Source organism: Sceloporus occidentalis, unplaced genomic scaffold, assembly GCF_023333645.1.
Source record: "Sceloporus occidentalis isolate IW3139 unplaced genomic scaffold, rSceOcc1.0.p SCAF_15, whole genome shotgun sequence".
Lineage (NCBI taxonomy): Eukaryota > Metazoa > Chordata > Lepidosauria > Squamata > Phrynosomatidae > Sceloporus > Sceloporus occidentalis.
In genome coordinates this window covers 8,570,952-8,590,893 of record NW_028316995.1, presented here as the reverse complement: position 1 = coordinate 8,590,893, position 19,942 = coordinate 8,570,952, and the positions used below count along the sequence as shown (strand labels likewise).

Sequence of the window (19,942 nt, the reverse complement as noted above, 5' to 3'; positions counted from 1 at the left end):
AGGGCTTAGATTTGAGATCCAACACGAGTCACGACTCAAGACACTGCCTCGTGGCACATAAGTTTCTGAAGTTAATAAGGCTCGCTGAGCACCATAGGAGTTATCCACAGGAACTTAAGTGATATACAGACCGCTAATTAACCCATCATTCTCAGGTGACAAACTTAAAGTGCTTCCAGCTCCAAATCATTAATTCCAGATAGGTTTTGTGTGTGTGTGATTGTTTTCTTAAAGTGACCAGACCTCCTTAAAGCAAATCCTAACATATCAGAGGGGGGGGGTTATAAATTCTGCATTAACTGGGAAGTCTGGCCGCGTCCGCAGGGCATCTCACAGCACCAACCCAGTTTATCTGTTCACCCTCCAGGATCCTTCCAATAACCGCCCTCAGGAAACAGGGTCACTGCTTGTGTATATACTTGTGTATTAAGTCAAATCACTGAAATCCCCAAAGTCCCTGTTTGGTGTTTTTTTTTTTGTAATTGGCTTTTCCTCCCCAGGCTTCATATATCATGGCACAAGTCAGCACTAGCTCCAGGAAGGCATCTCATCTTCCTGCCTTGTTGTGGCTGGCACCTGGTTTGTCTGTTACCAGCTAATCCCAACTTCCTACCTGTCTCATTCACCTTCAGACAGCTTTTCCCTGCTGTCACTCTTCCAATCCCTTTAGAGCATTAGCTTAAAGGGAGGGGGGGTGTCCAACACCATATGCCCACCCTACCTCATGAATATTAAACAGCACGCCTCTCCTCTAACCTTCCCCCGCCGCCTTCTCTTTGCTCCTCCTGCAAGCTCTGCTTAGATTAAGCAGTCAGTCAGTCTCTTCCCAGACGGGCTCTCGGCTCTCGCCTTCTTATTGTCTGTCTCATCGAACTTCTGCAACAGCAAAAAAAAAAAGAGAAAAGGGGATCCAATCAATAATAATAAAAATAAAAGCCGGGGAAACTTGTGAGGAAGGGAAGCCGGCTGCTTTGCATTGAGGACCGGGAGAGTTTCGTTTTCCACTCGTGCATGCTGGTCTCGGCTGGGTATATCAGTGCTGAGCATCGATCACGGCTCCCACCGGTGTCTGAGCAGCGCTCGCAGAGAGGAGGCAATGCTGTTACGGAGGAGAGCCCTGCTGACTGATACATCCTTCAGGCTTATCATTGTCTTGCTATGCTTACGGGCGAAGGTACGTTCCTTCCTGCGCTGGATCGCGGATCAAAAAAGAAAAAACTACCCCTGATCCTTTTTTTCTTGCACCACGATGGGGCTGTTACTATACCGAGCTGGGGCTTTTAAATCTGGATCATAGGCTGCGGACCCTGCATGGATCCCACGTCGTGTTTTAACTTTCTCCGTGTGCTTGATGGGAGGTTTCTAATGTATTTGTTATAGGGATGCTTTTATACATAGAACGTGATGGCAGATCCAGTCCCTGTCTTAGATTCGGGGTAACCATATGCCTACCCCGTGCATGTTTAAAGTTCACTTACTGCATTAGCCCTCTACCACTTCTGATGGGAGACTGCTTCACTTATCTACCACCCTCTGGGTAAAGTAAATGTATGGGTTTGAATGTGTTGGTGATTTGCTCTCCTGCTTTTTGTTTTGGGGCTAACAGGTGTCTGTAGCATCAGGGCAGTTCGAGTTGGAAATCTTGTCTATGCAGAATGCCAATGGAGAGTTGCAGAATGGGAATTGCTGCGATGGAATCCGCAACCCGGCAGACAGAAAGTGCACCAGGAACGAGTGTGACACTTACTTTAAAGTTTGCTTGAAGGAATATCAGTCCAGGGTGTCTGCGGGAGGGCCCTGCAGCTTCGGCTCCGGATCTACCCCTGTCATAGGAGGCAATTCCTTTAACTTAAAACCCAGCCGCAATCACGAAAAGAATCGGATCGTGCTCCCGTTCAGTTTTGCTTGGCCGGTGAGTCAGTGGATTATTGTCATCTCAGCATTTTTTATTTTTTTTTGCTGTTTTTTCCATCCCAGGCTAATCAGTTTTTTTTTTATTATTATGTTTAAAAAAAAAAAAGTTGCTTTGGGAACTTGAGCAACAATTGGCTTGGTTAACCCCTTTGCTTCCGAAACGGGCCTGCAACGCATTGCAGAAAAGCAATACTGCCTTCCATTGTGTGCAGCGCCAACATGGTCCGCGGCGCAGTACATCGGAGAACAATGCGTTTGGATGGTTTCTGGTGTGAATCCCCGTGTATACCGAGGCCGCCGACGGGAGCTTGTGCTGCAAAATGTATGGCACGGAATGCGTTGCAGGTCTGGCTCTATCCACTTTGGCAGCAAAGGGGTTACAGTCTGATTCTTTCAGGAGGTAAGGGGTTAACTGAAAATGTCATGGTTAAGGTGTCTGATATCGGGAGAAGATATATTGATTTGAGAGCCACATGGCAGCCTGGGGTGGTGGTGAATGGGTTAAATGTGCCTCTGACCACAATGCCCATCATCCTTGTGCTAGGGCTGTATGCTGGTATAGGTGTTACAGTTCAGTAGGTGGGGGGGTCTGTGCAGTGACAGTGGGGTCTATTCACTAAATGCAGAGTTTGCAGGAGAGTTGTGATTCAGTGTAATGCTGCAGGGAGCGCTCGGCTAGCCCTGTATAATGTGTAGTGTAATCAGCGATGCTTATGCATTATACAGGGTCAGACTTTCTGCTGGAGGAACTTGCCAGTGTTCCCCTTCATAATGAATGGTGGCCGAGGCAGTCCCCTTTAGTGAATAAACCCCAGTGGGGATGGATTAAGATCCCCATGCGAGAGGGAGGGGTGCTTATATATTTCCTATACTGAGCTCGCTGTCTGCCTGTGGATGGGTTTATTAAGTGACTGGCTCACAGTGATGTGTGTGGTTGGAGAGTGTGCCTTTCTTTTTTGTCACACGTGGATCTGGATGTATTTATGAGGTCAGGAGTTCGCTGTGTGGTGGCCGGAGCAGATTAATCTCCTGTAAACCTCTCTAGCGCTGTCCGGTTGGGCTCCTGGGTTATAATATGCGGATCTCATGCTTCGTGTCTGTTGATTCCGCACCCAGGAGGTCCTCGAGCCTCCGTCTGTTGTGTATCCGTTATATATGTTATATGTATTCAGAGCGCAGGCTCCCCTTGGCTATCCTCGTCCAGCAGCAGCGAGTCGGCTCCCTAAGCGGCGATGTCAAAGTATTATTAGGTATTGGGGTCAATTTTGGTAACGATGAAAACCTATTGGCCAACTGAAGTGTAATGGATTGCAAGCTCTCGAGACTATATCTATATTATTCCCGATTATGCCTGGAGATCAGACCTAGATAGTCTCGAAAGCTTGCAATCCATTACACTTCACTTGGCCAATATGGCATCATCTTTACCAAATTTGCTCTTTCTACGGCTAACACGACTCCATACGGGGCAATTCCCTTGGGGTCCAGATCCATCAAATATGAAGCCAGCGTTGGTGGTAACCCCCCCCCCCCCCCCCCCCAAATTTAGCCATTTCCCTGCATGCTTCTGAAAGCCTGGCCTCCGTCCAAGAGCACTTGGTTCTATACAGTATCCTCATACCTACCGGCCCAGCCCTTCCCCTCCAGCTGTGTCCTCCGATCCCAGCCAGGTGTTGCAGAGGTGGGTGCGCTGACTGTGGTTCAAGGAGTGGCACCTCGTCTTCGATTAATCATTTTTGTTTTTGCTACGCTGATATATTATATTATATTAACCCCGGAACGGGGCTCATCTTCCCACTCGTCGCTCCCATGCGCTAGTCGGGTTACAAGTGACATAATGTGAGAGCCGGGCGATTATGCGACAGCACCGGTTCTATTCCTGGAAATCCGGCCCTCGTGTGGTTTGTGGGCACATGCCGAGTAATTCCAGAACTCCATTTCTATGTAATAAACTTTACCGAGTTATTTCCCGCATCCAGCTCGTTGCTGACCCCTCGTCCAGACACCCCCTTGGAGAAGATGTCTCGTGGTGGACGGCAGAGGACTTTCCTTATCCAACTTTTATTTTGTATTTACGCTTCAGCAATGTAAATATTGTATGATGTTTACTGTATCGGCTTCTGCAAAACATAACAATCGGCTTCTCTAACCCGACATATTAACCCTTCAAGTGTCAGAGAGTCAACTAATGCTTTGCAAGTCAGGCCATTACTTTCCACGGCCTTCCCGGTGCTCGATGGGTTAAGGACTCCTATTACAGGCCTGCTGATCTAATTGTATTGTTTCCCACCCCACCCCCACCCTTGTCACTTTCATCAACTCCGTAGCCCTCCTCCCCGTGTGTGGGCATCCCATGCTTAACCTTGAGGGAGTCTAATTGGCTCAAAGGGCAGCTCCGTCTCTCTTCTAGTGGTTTGCATGCTTGCCGAGACCCAAAGGGACCACTCTTGTATATAGTAATGAGGCCACCCTTGTTGTTCTGCGTGCGCGGACCCTGATGTGCGTTGTGGGTCCGCTACGCCGCCAGTGTCTCTTGAAGTTTGCGTTGAGCGGTCTTTACGAGCGTACGTTACAGCATCCATAAAAATGCATTAACGAGAGGGGGAAAAAAAACCTGTCCTTTTCTATCGTCTGAACATGCGCCGCTCCGTACTCCTTGTGCTTTGTCAGCGTGGCTTCCTGAACCGCCAGATCTGGCAAGGAAATGTCATTTTTATGGGAGATACTGGCACAATACTTCGGTTCATACAAGTAGCCTCTGTTTGGAGAATAAGAGCCAGGTTTTGCTCACCGTGAGATAAAACGGTTATCAAATATGCCATCAAAGGGATAAAAGGTTTTTTGTTTTTTTTCTTCTTTATAAAATCTGTGGTATTTGAAGTGCTGCCAGCCACCGCCGTGCCTCATTGTTGGGGCATTTTTTTTTTTTTCTCTCGTCCTTTTGAAGGACGGACTCATTCGGATGTTTGTCTTCCAACCTGAGGAAATAAACTCAGGTGTTTGATCCTGAGCACCCTCGCAGTGGAGAGTGCTTTCCTCCCTCTCTATCCTCCTTGTCACCTGTGAAGGGCTGTGTGGAGAAGAGCTTCGTGCCAAACTGTAGGGTTTATACAGGATGGAAAATAAAGGCTTCGCTTGTCCTCCCCATTATTACATTTTTTATGTAAGGGATCCATTTGATATCGGCGTTTAATCACTAAAGGGAGAGTTGCGGGTTTAACTCTCACTTAACTATTGAAGACCTGAGCAGACCCTGCATAATCCAAGGCTTTGAGGATTTCTTGCTGAATTAACTATACATTATGCAGGGCCAGCCAAGCTGTTCCCACCCCAGAAGCTCAGTGGAGTTGGCTTGTCGTAATGTACAGTGAAGTCCAATGAGCTGAAATGCAGCTCTCCCTTTAGTGAATAAATCCCATGGCGGTCGCTGTCGTAAAGGCATGAGTAATGAGTCTGACGCCCGACAACTTTACACGGATCGAAGTCATTTGCTTTTGAAGTTGCTAGGCGATGGTTCACTGGGGCTTTAAACAATGCCCAAGAAAAGCACCTGCAATGGGGGGGAAACGTTTGTCGCATCTCCCAAACGTGTATTTCTTTACGTCCCGTTAAAAGAGGGATGCATTATGGGACATATGGCTTTCCTGCTGAAAGGGATAATACATCTATTTTTCCCCAAACCGTAATGGGTTCCCTGTATTTTTTCTTTTTTTTTTGTGTTTACTATAATAGTTGTGTTTAATATGAGCCAATTCTTACCGTACATTTCTTTGCTTGGATTTAAACTCCCATTTTTTTTGTTTGTGGTTTCTCAACAGATAGTTGTTGGAATTGTACCAATTTTTTTAACAGCGTGTAAACAAACCCTTTAAACTACTTTTTTTTTTTTTTTTTTTGCTAAGGAAGAATTCATTACCATGTAATATCGCAAGAGTCATTTGGCCATTTTCATGGTTTGGGTCAAAGTTAAGAGCGGTTCTTCCACGCGTCATTAACATCATTTTTGGAAGTTAGACTTGGTCTCGAAGCAAACAAAGTTTGGCTGCTATGGGATATCTGGAATGTTTTTTTTCTTTCAGTCTTTATGCTTTTTTTTTTTTTTTTTTTTTTTTTCTCTTTTTCTTGGTTTGTTAAAGTTCTGTTTGTAGGTGTTCTCTTATAAGGCAGATATTTGAGTAGATATGCTATCATTCCAGGAAGAGACTTCCTTTTGGGCATTTTATTTTTAATCTTATCACACTTCAAGGAATGTTATCATGAGATTGTCATCACATTAAGGCTGAATCTTCAAGTTTTCTCCCGGTGTCCTGTGCAGATTACGCGCTGGCTTCGAGATTCCTGCTACGTTGAGCGTTTCGGTTCCATGCTCTTTGAAGATGTCCTCAGCATCATCTTTCTCAATTAGTTTCCAAAAGCAGATTGCACACAACTTTTTCTAACTGACACACAGAATATTTACATTTTAATATATATTTTCATGTTTGTTTTTGTGATAAATGTGTAGACCTCATCGCTTTACGGCTGCTCTAAGTGATGACCAATGTCGTCCAGCTTGTCTCCATATCGTTTTAACGGAGGAGGAGAATATCGATCTCAACACTGGATAATCTAAAACAGTAGGACTTTTTAGGACTTTATGGGTGAAATTATTGCACTTGGTAATTACCGTTTTTTAAATAAGTGGCTAACTCGTGTTAGAGTTCCTTAACCCCTTGGTTTATCCTGAGAATTGATGTTAAATAGAAAAGAAAAACTTATTTGACCCTTTCCTTGTTGGGCAGATAATTAAAACCCAGGTTTTGCAAGGATATAGGAACCTACGCATGGCTAATTATACATGTGTACTTTTTAATACAGTTTTCTTGGGTTTTACATACTTATTTTTCTTTTCTTTCTTTCCAATGCACACTGAAGAGCTTCTTGCATTGATATGACTCTTAACTTTCATAATCTTGTGGATTAGCGAAGGAATCATAAAATGTTGGATGATAATCGCCAAACATTCAAAGTCCTTTTTCCTAACAGCTTGACCCGGTCTTGTGCACTGTAGGTAAATAAGCAGAAAGGCCTCTTGTTCATGCCTGCTGTGTGTGAACCTGACTGTTTTGCTTGGCTGGTTACGTGGTATTCTACCTATTAACCTCGCCACCCTTTTAACCAGTGTGTTTAATTATGGGTAGGAGTATTGAGGACAGGTAGTTAATGTCAAATTGTGAGTAAGTCATTGATATGGTGGCAATAAAAGTGTTCATTTTTTTTTCTAATATATATTGTTGTAGATTATTTAAGTCTTGTAACATTTAGATTTATTTTTTTTATGTAATATTTTTCATTGATTTTTATTTGGCTTAAAATCAATTTTAGTTCCAAAAATCAGTGATAGTCAGAATTGCCTCTTTAATTTTATTTCAGATTATATAATAATTCTATATATGGTAATTCTTGTAACATTTTGATGGATTCTTTTTTTTTTTTGTTTCTTGTCCATTTGGGTTTTTAAATACATACTAGTTTTGCGATTAGAATGCATTGTAGTCTGGCCACCCAGACAGGCAGTGACTGCTAATATTAACCAAGAACAATAGTGTGGCCGTTCTGACTGCAGTGAGGATTACAGAACATAATGGGTCCCATCCAAAAATAATGCGAATACAGGACAAGCAACAGGAAGCTGCAGTAGACTCAGCAGAGCTCTGCTCCCAGACAAACCATGGACTTAATTCACACAATGGCAACTTTAGCACATTATGTATTGAGAGGATGTTCATTATTCCAGTAGGCTTGCCAGATCAGAGATCAGCCTGCTTTATTGGATGAAGTGAACACGTAGTATTGATGGTGACACTTTTGTATCTATCGTATGGCTAGGTAAATCCTGCTGTGTGACGGGATGGTGGATTATTTGTTATCTGGGTCAGGGTTCTAGATCTGTAGAAAGAAGAGAGAGATGATTGACTGTTCCTTTGTTGATGTGGTGGTGACTCATCGCGCAGTAATGTAATCAAGTGATTAGTACCTGGTTTAGTATGTTTTCTGCTACAACCGTCCACCATGTGTGATTGTGGATGCTACAGTTTGATGGTGGATGTGTTGCCAGTTGACTAAGCAGCTTTATCTACTGCCCCATCAGTAAAGGTGTTTTTTATTTTTTTTTATATTTTTTTAATTTGCTCATCACCTTTTGTATTTTTTCTTCTTTGTTTCTCCAGGAAATATGTTAACGCTTGCTTTCTGTAAAATCAGCGATTTACTCACAAGGCTGGAGCTTTGACCCCAACCTGAGTGCGCTCATGGTTGGGTTTTTTGGTTGTTCTGTTTTGTTTTGTTTGTTTGTTTGTTTTTACACCCAGAATGGATGTTCTTTAACAAGCAATTGACCATCTTAGTCCAAGATTTAAAAAAAAAAAAAAAATTTTGTCTGTCCATTTTACTCCATAGTAGCAACCAGTAACCTATGCTTGCAGCTAACTCTGTTGCATTTTTTCTGATGTAGGTTAAGTGGCTTTGATCGTTTACACACTGATCTTATGTCTTAAAGAGGGAAGTGTCTTTCAATTCCTCTGTCACCTTTTGACCTTCAGCATGTTCTAAAACCGTCTGTAAGGGGCAGTGAATCATCCTGTGTACTTTTCTGAGTATTATTCTTTTTTTGCAACTCTGGAATCATATGGAATGTGTTAAACGTACTTGATGTGACTAGAAACACCAAAACTTATAAATCATAAATTGAGGTTCTGAGTATCCCATATGAAGACCATTTTCTTGGGTTAAGTAGCAAAGCGGATGCGATTGCCATAGCAACCAATGGAATCTTCTCACTGATCCATATATTTATTTATATTTTTGTTTTGCCCCTTTGTAAGCATCCGCTAGGTCGGTCGTATGCCTATAACAAGCTTTCAATTGTGTTTATGCCATAATAGACCATTTGTTTACGCTTTCATAATTGACATATTTAGTTTACATTAAGAGCAATCCATTTTAATTCTTACAGCTGTAGCGGTTCCAATTGTAATACAAACTATTTACCCGTTTTGCTAATGCTCCGAAGTGCATCACTCCACTTCTCATTCCCTCAATACTCTGTCTGCTTATCCCTGGAGGGGCATATCTTTTGGCTCAGGGTCAGGCCTCTAGTGGCTAATTAAGTGTGACATTATCAGAACACAGCTGATCTTTGACTCTCCTATATATCTCTCATTTGAATACGTTGACTGTGTAGTTTTATTATTGTGGTTAAATGTATATTTAAAGATGATCTGGAGGTCATCTCTGGTCATGGGAACATTAAAACCTGCTGGTTGCCTTCATTCCAGAGATGTTCAGTAAACCTGAATGCACAGGGAGGGCGTTTGGTTGGCCGTTCACCCGTTACTAACGCAGCAGTTCCTATTCTATTTGTGAATGATTTTCCCTTTTTTTTTTTTTTTTTTTATCCTGTATTATGCGGACGCCAGAATTGAGCTCCAATCACAGCATGTATAAGCACATCAAATAATTGAGGGATTGATCTCATCTCTGGGAAGGGATACAGTTAAATACCCGACCGTGGCATCAACGTGTACCCATTTAAAACAAATCATGAAGAAAAATTCCTCAATCATTGCACTAAAACCTCCTTTTGGTTATGAAATTTAAAGCAGTCAGTTCAGCTTCTGTAATTAAAAAATTCATATTGGAGAGTTTTTATTTTATTATATATATATATATATATATATATATATATATATATATATATATATATATAATAAATTGCACCCAGAATGCTTATAATCCATATAGAAGTCTGAGAATATAACTTGTCTGCTGTTAAAGGGAGTTGTATTTAGTGTATTTTCTGGCTTTTTTCCAGATATTTAGTTAACGATACTTTTGTCTCAAGATTAGCAAAGGCTAATTGTAAATGATCTGTAGATAACTATAATCATTTATCATATTAAAACGAATTGATCTGCGGAAGAGCTGTAGTTATTTTACGTAGATCAGAGCCGTTTCATGATTAAAGAACTGCATCTTGTTAATATGGATTTCAAATGATGAAATCATACCAACAGCACAGTCTTCACAGTAAAAAAAAAAAATAAAAAAAAATTATATATATATATATATATAATATAAATGTATTTATATTTTTTGGGGGGGTTCTGGATGTGGAAACTTAAAAAAATAAAAGAAAACAATTGAGGCTGCTGCAGTGGTGGTCTGCATCATCAACATAGTTTAGACTGCAGAGATTTGTTTCAGCGCGGGGGTTATGACTCGAAAGATTCGCGTTCTCAAACTTTTTTTTTATATATATTTTTATAGGCCTTTTGTTATATATCTATTGCGTGTCTCGGCTTGTTGGATTTCAGCCTTTCAAATCCACAGAGCGCCAGAAGCGTGTTTGCGATGGCGAGAGAAAGTGTCGAGCATTGTAAACGCGAAAACAATTCTGAATGCATTATTTCTACACCTATAAACCAGAGGATTCCCACGAGAATTTTTATTTATTTATTTTAGAAACCTATTACATTTTTATTTTTTTGCTGCTGTGCCCTCACTCTGCAGAGGATAACGAGCATTGTTGTTGGATTGCACACCATTTTTTGTATTTATTTTTAAATGCAAAACTCATCTCGGCCTTGTCGTGACGCAGGTGACGTACATGTCCGTACTTGTCTCGGTTTTGCTGACTACTGCTGGTATTTTCCCACAGTTCTCTGTGAACAAAATGGAATCCTGCCTCTTGAGGCACGTTTAGGCTGCCTTCCAAGGCCGTCTCTCGCAGAGAATGGCTTTCCTTCAAAGGCTGCATGCTCTGTCAAGTTACTAGAAGTAGGTTTTATGCTGACTTTTGAAGTTGCCTCAATGTCTACACCTTCAAGTTGTTTACCTTTTCTGCATAAATGTGAGTGTGCCACCTGTTAACGTTCTATGTAATTATCACATTCTGCCTGCTTGCCAGTTTTTGATAATCCGTGGCCCGGTACTGCAAATTAGCTGAGTAACGTTGGTGCCCTATCTGGGCGCCGGCTCGAGTTATTCGGAGATCAAAGGAGTTTTTTATGAAGGGTTTGTAAACGTTTTCTATCTGGCGTAAAGGTGCTGCAGAGGTGTGTCATGTGGGGTTTTTTTTTTTGTTTTTTTGTTTTTTTTTGCTTGCCCTGTGGACACTCGAAGGGTTAAACCCGTGGCCACTAAATAAAAAAATAAAAAAAAAAGTAAGGTTTGGCTTCTTGTAACTTGCTGTTGGGAAGCAGAGATAAAAGAGCGCCTAGATACAATAGCTGGCATCCCTCCAGCGTGAAGGAGTAGTTTTAAGCGCTAGATGCTTATGATTATTACAGGAATGTCGGAGATCCCATGGGCAGATTAGCGTGCCTATAAATGTGACACATAGCTGCGCCCTAACGTTTTTCAATGCTTAGGACCCTAAAGCTTTTGTATCAGAGAGACCTTCCTCCCTCCAACCTAAAATTCATCCGTTCTTGGCTTCGTTACCTGATACTTGTGGGAGCAGTGATGGTCTATCGCAGACAAAGCTTTCAAAGAGGTGCTGAAAAGCGGCCGGCCCCGTGAGACTTTATTTCAGATGCTCGGTGAAGCGCTGTTTGCAAAGACTGTGCGAATATTATAAATATATATTATTTTTCCTTCAAAGGCATCCTGCTTGTTTTTGAGGGATTTTTGTTTTGTTTTTTCTGCCCCCTCCCCCTATAGACTTGGTCGTCTTAACATACGTGTTTTTTCATGTGTTTTTATTTTTTTCTGGGTTTTTTTCCCCCCTGTAAATTAGGAAAGTGTGGGCCCTCCCTGGATAAATGCATGAGGCTCATTAGTGTTGACAAAGAAGAGTAATTTAAGGTGAAAGGTCTCTGCTGAATCAGGCCGGATAAGGTAGCTTAGAGGGGTAAAAGAGGATCGGGTTTGATTCAGCTATAATCTGTTGCCGATTTTAACTTTCTGTTGACAAAATCAGTGTTTTTGGGAGAAGGATTTGTACCTCTATATACTGATGCATAAGAAAAATAAATCAAAGTTTATTATGTGTAAATATTGTTGTTGCCGTCTTCTCCATAAGAGAAGGAAAAAAAAAAACATTTTCTTTTTTCTCCCCCTTGCAGAGGTCTTATACTTTGGTGGTAGAAGCATGGGATTACAACAATGACACGAACGGTAAGTATGTTGTTCTTCCTGTATGCGTAGACGTATATTCTAAGGTCCATTTAAACCAAGCGCACCGTGTAGCTTCAAAGGCACGCAACATGAGCGAGTTTCAGGAGATGTTTCTGTGTTGCATACTATGCCTTGTGCCATTAAAATGAGTAGTTCATAGCTTTGAGACCTGCAGGCCACCATCCTTTTTGTTCTCCATGGATTGGTAGACTGATAATCTCAATGTCTGCACCACAATCACCAAACCACAGGCTCTTGCGTGTGTTTTTGTTTTTTTTTTTTTTTATTTTGTCTGCCATTTTTTCTGTTTTTATATAATATAGGTATAATCTTTTTTTTTTTTTTTTTTTTTTTTTTTTTTTTGGATACATACTCACCAGCACCTAGGCGGTTGTCGAGAGAACATTCTCATTCATGGAATTTTAACCTGGGTTGTTAATAAAACAAATTCCCTCTTCTACCACTTTCAGGAAAGCAAATTAATAATTCAGGATTATGTCTGTTTGTGGTTTACTGTAACCCAAAGACTTCTGCATTTTAGCCGTCATGTAAATCTGGGATGGTTTTTATGTCACGACTTCTCGTCTTCCTGCGGTATCCCTAATAAGCGTTAGCGGGCGCATGAATTAAAGGTCCCATACACAGATGATTACTGATCAGCCAAACGTTTTAAATGTAGTGAGGAGATGGGGATATGAATTTACCCTTAACTAAAAGTATATCTTTAATAGGCACAGGGCCTTTGACATGCATTTTCCATTTCCCCCCTTTTAGCACCCAGTATCAGATTAGTAATCATTACACAGCGAATTAACTCGCGCCATGGGCCATATTTATGTATGACCTTAATCGGTGTAGGACTTCGTCGGTGGCTTTGTCACCTAAACAGAACATGGACAATCCATGGACAATATAGTCAACCTATATATAGATTCCTAAACCAGGTTAGGTATCTTAAGCATGGTCATATGGTGTGTCAGGACAGCAGAACATACAAGCATATTTGTTTTATTTAAAGTTTTTATTATTATTCGGTGGCAGACACTTTAGGAAACCATCTACGGGCTTCTTTTTCAGTTCCTTCTGTGTTTGCTTTGGAAAGCAGTTTACCCTTGTGCGTTTTCACTGTGTACAGGCCAATTTAAATGTTTTATGCTAATTCTTCACTAAGCAGTCAGTAGTGCTTACTTAAGGTCATAAGACTGTGTCAGATCGTTTAAGTCATAAGCCCTGAAGTACCGAGTGAAATACCACAGATGTGTACAATATTCCGGGCTACTGTGAAATATTATTTCACGTTATAACTTTAAACAGGCCAGTGTTTTAGATAAGATGGCTGTTATGTCTGTTTCAGCTTTCCTGAAAATACACTACGTGTAGTTTGCAAACTAATTACATAAGGTGTATTAAAATGTTCTATTTAAGAGATATCGGGCTATTTATTGAGAACATTGGCATGCAATATACTAGCGATGATTCTTCTTATGCAGGTCTGAAATGTGTGTAAATATAGTCTGTATATTGTTCAGTGACATAAAAAAATATCAGTATATATGACCCTAGAGTTTGTGGTATGTCTTTAGTAGTGTGTGTGTGTGTGTGTATATATATATATATATAAACGGAGAAATATGCAGCTTTATTTATTATATAATTTTTTTTTTTATATATATAAATAGATCCTGGCGAACTCATAGAGAAAGCCCTTCACTCCGGGATGATTAACCCAAGCCGACAATGGCAGACTCTGAAGCAGAATGCCGCAATGACACAATTTGAATACCAAATCAGAGTAATTTGTGACGAGCATTATTATGGTTTTGGCTGCAACAAGTTTTGTCGACCAAGAGATGACTTCTTTGGACATTATACGTGCGATCAGAACGGAAACAAAACCTGTCTTGAAGGCTGGATGGGACCTGAATGCAACAAAGGTATTTTTGTTTTTTTGGCTGATGTTCCATTTGGAATTTTACTATATCTTTTTGTAGTGGGAGGCATGGACAATGGTAACAAATGTGGAAAAGTTGCTGTTCAACATTAAGTAGGAGGAAAGTCCTAACAAACTCTTACAGAAAATAAGCAGAGTTTCCAAGTCCATAGACCTTAACTTTTTACTTCCAAATATATGTAGTGCTTGGAATGTCGGTGACATTTACACTGTATTTATGCTTTATTTTCAGCAATATGTCGCCAAGGCTGCAGTCCAAAACACGGTACTTGCAAGACACCAGGAGATTGCAGGTAAATTACTATTGGATTACGCTTTTTTTTTTTTTTTTTTTTTTTTTTTATTTAAATGAATTTCAAGTTAATGTTACAACTGTACACGTCTGTTACCTTGAAGCACAGTTTCAAGCACTCCTATTTTTGGGATTTAATGATCCAAGTTGAACTGCAGCCAAAAGTCGCTCCAAGTTAGGAAATTTTGTCTCTGGAAAGTACTTTTGCTGTATTAGTCAGTCCTTGGATGTACAATGTATTTTGGAACCTCTGGCACCACAAAGGTTAACAAATTTCACTACCACTCCCCCCCCACCCAACCTACCCAAAGCCCATCAATAGGCAAAAAAAAAAGTCCGGCATTCTTTAGAACGGGATTAGTAAAGTGTATGGGTTTCTTTGCTCTTGTGAGCCAGCATTTGAGTGCTGAGAGGTTAATAGCTGGTATGGAATCCTGTCAGTAGAGACTGTTTGTTGCTTTGCTTTGAAGTTGACTGCGTCCTGGCGAAGATACAATGGAAAGCAAGTCTTAGACGTACCCGAACAATTTAATAATTAAAATATTGGCCCGACTTAGAGTTACAGATCTTCTTTTATCTCACCATTTTAGACTAGTCCGCCGCTGCATTGTGCGCTCTAGTACTATCACGATATGTTTACGGTCTGTGTTGTGTAAATAGACTGGAAACTTGGGATTAAGTTTGGCGTGTACCGTATCATGCTTGGCTCTCCTCCCATATTATTTGGGTTTAGGTGGTATGGAAATACTTCCTGTAAACATTTATGTTGACATTCATCACTTTGGATGTTCTGTAGGTGTGATGTCACCCACAGTTGTCATAATCATCTTCCACTAATCCCAGATCATGAGATGAATGGCAGCTTTAAGGTGGCTAATGATTTGTACTGTTGTCACCAAAATAAACATGTCTCACTGTGTCTCTGCATAGAAGCAAAGGCATTGTCTATGGATTTTTAGGCCTTTCCCTTTTTTGCATCTCACCTCCCACTCAATGCCCAAACATGCATTAGTGATCATATTTGTTTAAGGTGCAACTTTCCCACGCTGTATTTGCATATTTAAAAAAGAAAATGTCCTGGTATCTCTTTTTCAGGGGGATTAACTTGATGGATTGGTTAAAAAAGTGTTCAAAATCTGTAGAACAAAATTAATCTTTTTAAAAATATATGGTATTAAGGGATACAGCAGCAATGGACAAGCATAGTTTTATGGTTAGTGTGTGTGTGTGTGTGTGTGTGTGTATGGGGCCGACTGGGGCAATTGCCCCAGGCGGCACTTCAGAAGGGGCGGCACTTTGCCGCCCCAAGCGGGTTTTTTTTGTTTTTTTTGAAGCGGAGGAGAGAGAGAGGGGCACCGAGTGATTTTCGCTTACCCGCTCGGCGCCCCTCTCTCTCTCCTCTGCGGCGAGTTTCCCTGTTCGGTCTCGGTGCCGGCTTGTAATGCAGAGCGCCGGGCCGGAAGTGACGCGAATTTCCGGCGCTCAGCATTACAAGCCCGCACCGTGGCAGCACAGGGAGACTCGCCGCAGGACTGTTTAAGAGTAAGTACCGGGGGGGGTAGATAATGCCGCCCCCCCCCCCCGGCGTCGGCGGGGGGCGGCATTTTAAACTTCGCCCCAGGCGGCGTTAAGTCTTCGGCCGGCCCTGTGTGTGTATGTAACATATTTTGGAAGAAAGCTTGATGCGGGGAGAGGTGAGCTTGCAATCTAAAGTAACGGGGAAGGCCTTGAATAGTAACATCCCATTCCATACAAACTCAAGTCTTGATATTTTATGATTTGCTTTTTCTTTGGTGGCAGATAAGAACCACTCGCCCCATATCCCAGTAGATCTGCCATTTTATTGTGTTCAATTCAGATGACTTCTTTTGTTCTTTATGTGGTTAAAGTACAGGAAGAAATTCTATAGCGTATAACCAAATTCTTCTTCCAAAAGAAAAATGCCAGGACGTTTTCTACATTTTCTTTTTTTTTTTTTTTTAATAGCCGTGGTTCCGGTTCATTTTAGGCGATCAGACCTTTAACAAAATAAGTCTTCTTTGATTGTTTAAGCAAAATAGTTCTCGTGAGAAACCTGATCATATGCATCCTCAAAGCATAAAAACAAATCTAGCCTTTTTGGATTACTATACATAATTTTTATTTGAGTGATGTTTTCTTAGTGGAGTGGCCTCAAGCTATAGTGGCACCCTTTTTAGGAGATATATAATGTTGTTTGTTTTTTTTATTCAATACATCAGATGAAATATATCTTCGTTTGTTTCTGTCATATGACAATAAGCAATAGAAGGTGAACTAAAATATTTCCCAAATGGGAAGATCGGGTAATGTACTCTCTAAAGTTACAATTTTATTATTTTTTTAAAGCTATTTAAATCTAAGATAAGACAAACAATACAGATCGGATTGATAACCTTTAGAAAAACAATCCTAATCCTTACCAGGAATTTAAATACCGACTGCTACCCCACCATCCTTTGAAAACACTAACTTTCCCATACTATGGATCTTCTCAGTCTGATTAATGTTTTGAAGTCTGTATGACTTCTATCAAATAGTTTATTTTTATAATTTTAAAGCTCGATGGGGTGGTGGGGTCTGTTATAGCCTCGGGTATTACTAACGTGTTTGTTTTAGGCATCCACACTGTCCGCGTTCAATTTAAATCATTCATTAGTCTGTGGACTTGACGAATGTTTTTGTTTTTTTTTTTTTGTTTTTTGTTTTTTTTTTTTTACCGTGGGTCAGGAGGCCAGGAGGTAGATCTTATTTACTTGGCGAATCCAAAATGAACAGTTATAATTTGTCCTCAGAAATACAAATTTATTTTAGTGTCGATACCTAACTTTTTTCATTATATAAAAAGACTTGTTGTAACATGCATTGGGTTGTGTTTTTTTTTTTTGTTTTTTTTTTAGTACAGAAAAGCAGGGGTTTCATTGTTCTCGAGGACTTTCTTTTTACACGCAATTGATTGTCCATTCTGACATAGTCTGGAGATTGATTTGTAGTGTACACCCACCCACCAAGTCTCATTTGAATGACCTGAGAATAGACTATTATTGTATTCAATGGCACCATGTAGGGTCTCCCAGAACAGTTATTCTTTTGTCATGGGATTGGCGGGGAGACCTTGGCAAAACCTCTAGTAGGTTTGTTTACAAGACAACTACCAAATACACCCTCTCAGGAACGGAATGACTTCTTATATTATGAAAAGGATTTGAGATTTCAAGGTACACTGATGTGATGTTAAATTCTTTCGTTTCTTTCTCTAGATGCCAATACGGCTGGCAAGGCCAGTACTGTGACAAGTGCATCCCGCACCCTGGATGTGTCCATGGCACATGCATCGAGCCGTGGCAGTGTCTGTGCGACACTAACTGGGGTGGCCAGCTGTGTGATAAAGGTATGCTTAATTACCCCATAAACTGTGATGTAAACCCCTGGTTATATTAACGCCCCGGCAGTAAATTGGCAATCGTCAACTGATCTTTAAAGTAAACCATACTGGCTTTCTCCACACAATGCAAGAATAGCTTGCCTGTATAGAACAGGGATGCCGTATAGTGTGTGGTCCTTGGCTGTTTCTGATCACTCCCAGGGACTCGGTCTGCTGAACGTGATAGGCGTTACTGCCCAAAAACTGCTTGCTGGGCTGCAAGCGGCCCAGCCTAGTTCTCCAGTGTGAAACTGTTGTTAAAGCTTTTGTCAGGAAGGTAATGACACTCTGTAACAACAAAGTACTTCCAGTCTTCCTGTTGCCATTGCCAGCTTTGATGTATACATGTATTTTATTTTCAACCACAGTTATTACATAACGTGCGACTTAACTGTGTCCTATTCACAGATCTGAACTACTGCGGAACATATCAGCCCTGTCTGAATGGAGGCACATGCAGTAATACGGGCCCAGACAAATACCAGTGTTCCTGTCCTGAGGGTTATTCGGGTCAAAACTGTGAAATTGGTCAGTTTATGTCTTGTTTTTTTTTGTTTTTTGATGGATAGTATTGTCGCTGGTTCTCTGAATGGGTGTTGTTGGTTCATCCAGCGTTAAAGCATTTTAGATGTTTTAGTTTTGCGTGTGGGTTTTCTCCACTCCACTCTTGCGATGAAGGCTTCTCAAGAGGCTATGGGAATCTGTGTTAGTCCTGGCTCAGACTCAAGCCGATCTAAGCTATTATCAGGTCAGCTTAGCATGAAAGATTATTTCCTCCTTGTTTGAAGTTGTGTTAAACCAAGCGGTCTTAATGAGAATAAGATATAGAAGCATTAGCGCTGGTCACATCGTGGAGAGCAAGGTGGTCTCTCTTAAAGAGCAGAATCAGTGAAAGTTGTGTTTTTTGTTTTTTTTTCCCTTTTTCCACCGCCTCCTCCCCCTGTTCCCTGTGACATTCCTGACTGCTTAACAATTAAGGTTGTTTTTTGTTTAATTCAGCTGAACATGCCTGTCTTTCTGATCCCTGCCACAATGGAGGAAGTTGCTTGGAGACCTCTCTAGGTTTTGAATGTAATTGTGCCCAAGGCTGGACTGGCCCTACATGCACCATCAGTATGTATTGCTTTTATTCTACATATGCCAAGTACATGACTACATTCTTCCTGAAAAACGTTGGTTTTAAAAGTGACTGCTGTGCCCACATATTGTAATACATTGTACCTCTTTAAATTGTAGACATTGATGATTGCTCCCCTAATCCCTGCGGACATGGTGGGACCTGCCAGGATCTGGTGGATGGCTTTAAATGCGCTTGTCCTTCTCAGTGGACAGGAAAAACCTGTCAAATAGGTAACTAGAATTATTATATTAAATACATATATTGGGGCATCTTGGTTTTATGAATTTTTCACCTTGGACATCCCTTATGTGTCTACAATGCAATGCAAAAAGTGTGCGCGGGGGGGCTTTGTAAAAAGCGTGATATATCGTTTCAGTGTGAACACTGATAATGTACAAAATATGAGAGGTGTAAGATACCGGAATATTTTATTCCACAATTTTACCAAACCTCCCCAAGTTTGGTACATAAGAATCTAGAAAAACCCGAGAACTAGATTTTTTTTGTCAGGAGTAAAGATATTTTGCTTTAAACAACTATTTTCAATCCAGTGGCGGAAAAAGTGCTTTTAATTTCACGGCTCACGCCCTTTAACAAAAAAAAAAAAAGTTTGGCATTCTTTGCAGCCATTGCATTTAATAATGTATTATATGGTGTGTCTCTGGATTTTCTTTCTACAGCATTGTTGCTTTTACTGGGCATTTCTTTAGAAAATAAACTTTTTTTGTGTGTGTGTATATATAATATATAAAATCTCATCTGCTGGTATTCGAAAGGCTTGGATTAACAGTTAACCAAAAACAACGCAGTGTATGTGAACCACTTAAACTAAGCACCGTGCTGTAGAGAGAAAAAAAATCCAATCTCCGATGATCTCGGGTTCTCCCCTCTTTGGTCCTGTGGGAAAGTAGCAGTATCTTTTCAGCCGTGTCAACTCCCACAGACCAAGGAGTTTACAGCTGGGCTCCGAAATGTGGATGATCTCATGAAGAATGAGCTGTCTGCATTCTTTTTCAAAACTCTCTAATCTGGCTGACAATGGCCGAGGAAGTTCTACTCTGCGAT

At 40.9% G+C, this 19,942-nt stretch overlaps 1 protein-coding gene across 1 annotated transcript in view; it reads left to right on the top strand.

Moving 5' to 3' along the window:
• The first annotated feature begins 1,096 nt into the window (after positions 1-1,096).
• The window catches only part of LOC149303215 (protein jagged-1-like), a 28,318-nt gene continuing 9,472 nt past the window's right edge, over positions 1,097-19,942 (top strand). The window contains exons 1-9 of the mRNA XM_089481498.1: positions 1,097-1,174; positions 1,607-1,912; positions 12,021-12,072; positions 13,752-14,006; positions 14,256-14,316; positions 17,594-17,724; positions 18,166-18,285; positions 18,757-18,870; positions 18,994-19,107. Of these exons, the coding sequence (XP_089337624.1) occupies positions 1,097-1,174; positions 1,607-1,912; positions 12,021-12,072; positions 13,752-14,006; positions 14,256-14,316; positions 17,594-17,724; positions 18,166-18,285; positions 18,757-18,870; positions 18,994-19,107 (1,231 nt within the window). The remainder of the gene's footprint in view (positions 1,175-1,606; positions 1,913-12,020; positions 12,073-13,751; positions 14,007-14,255; positions 14,317-17,593; positions 17,725-18,165; positions 18,286-18,756; positions 18,871-18,993; positions 19,108-19,942) is intronic.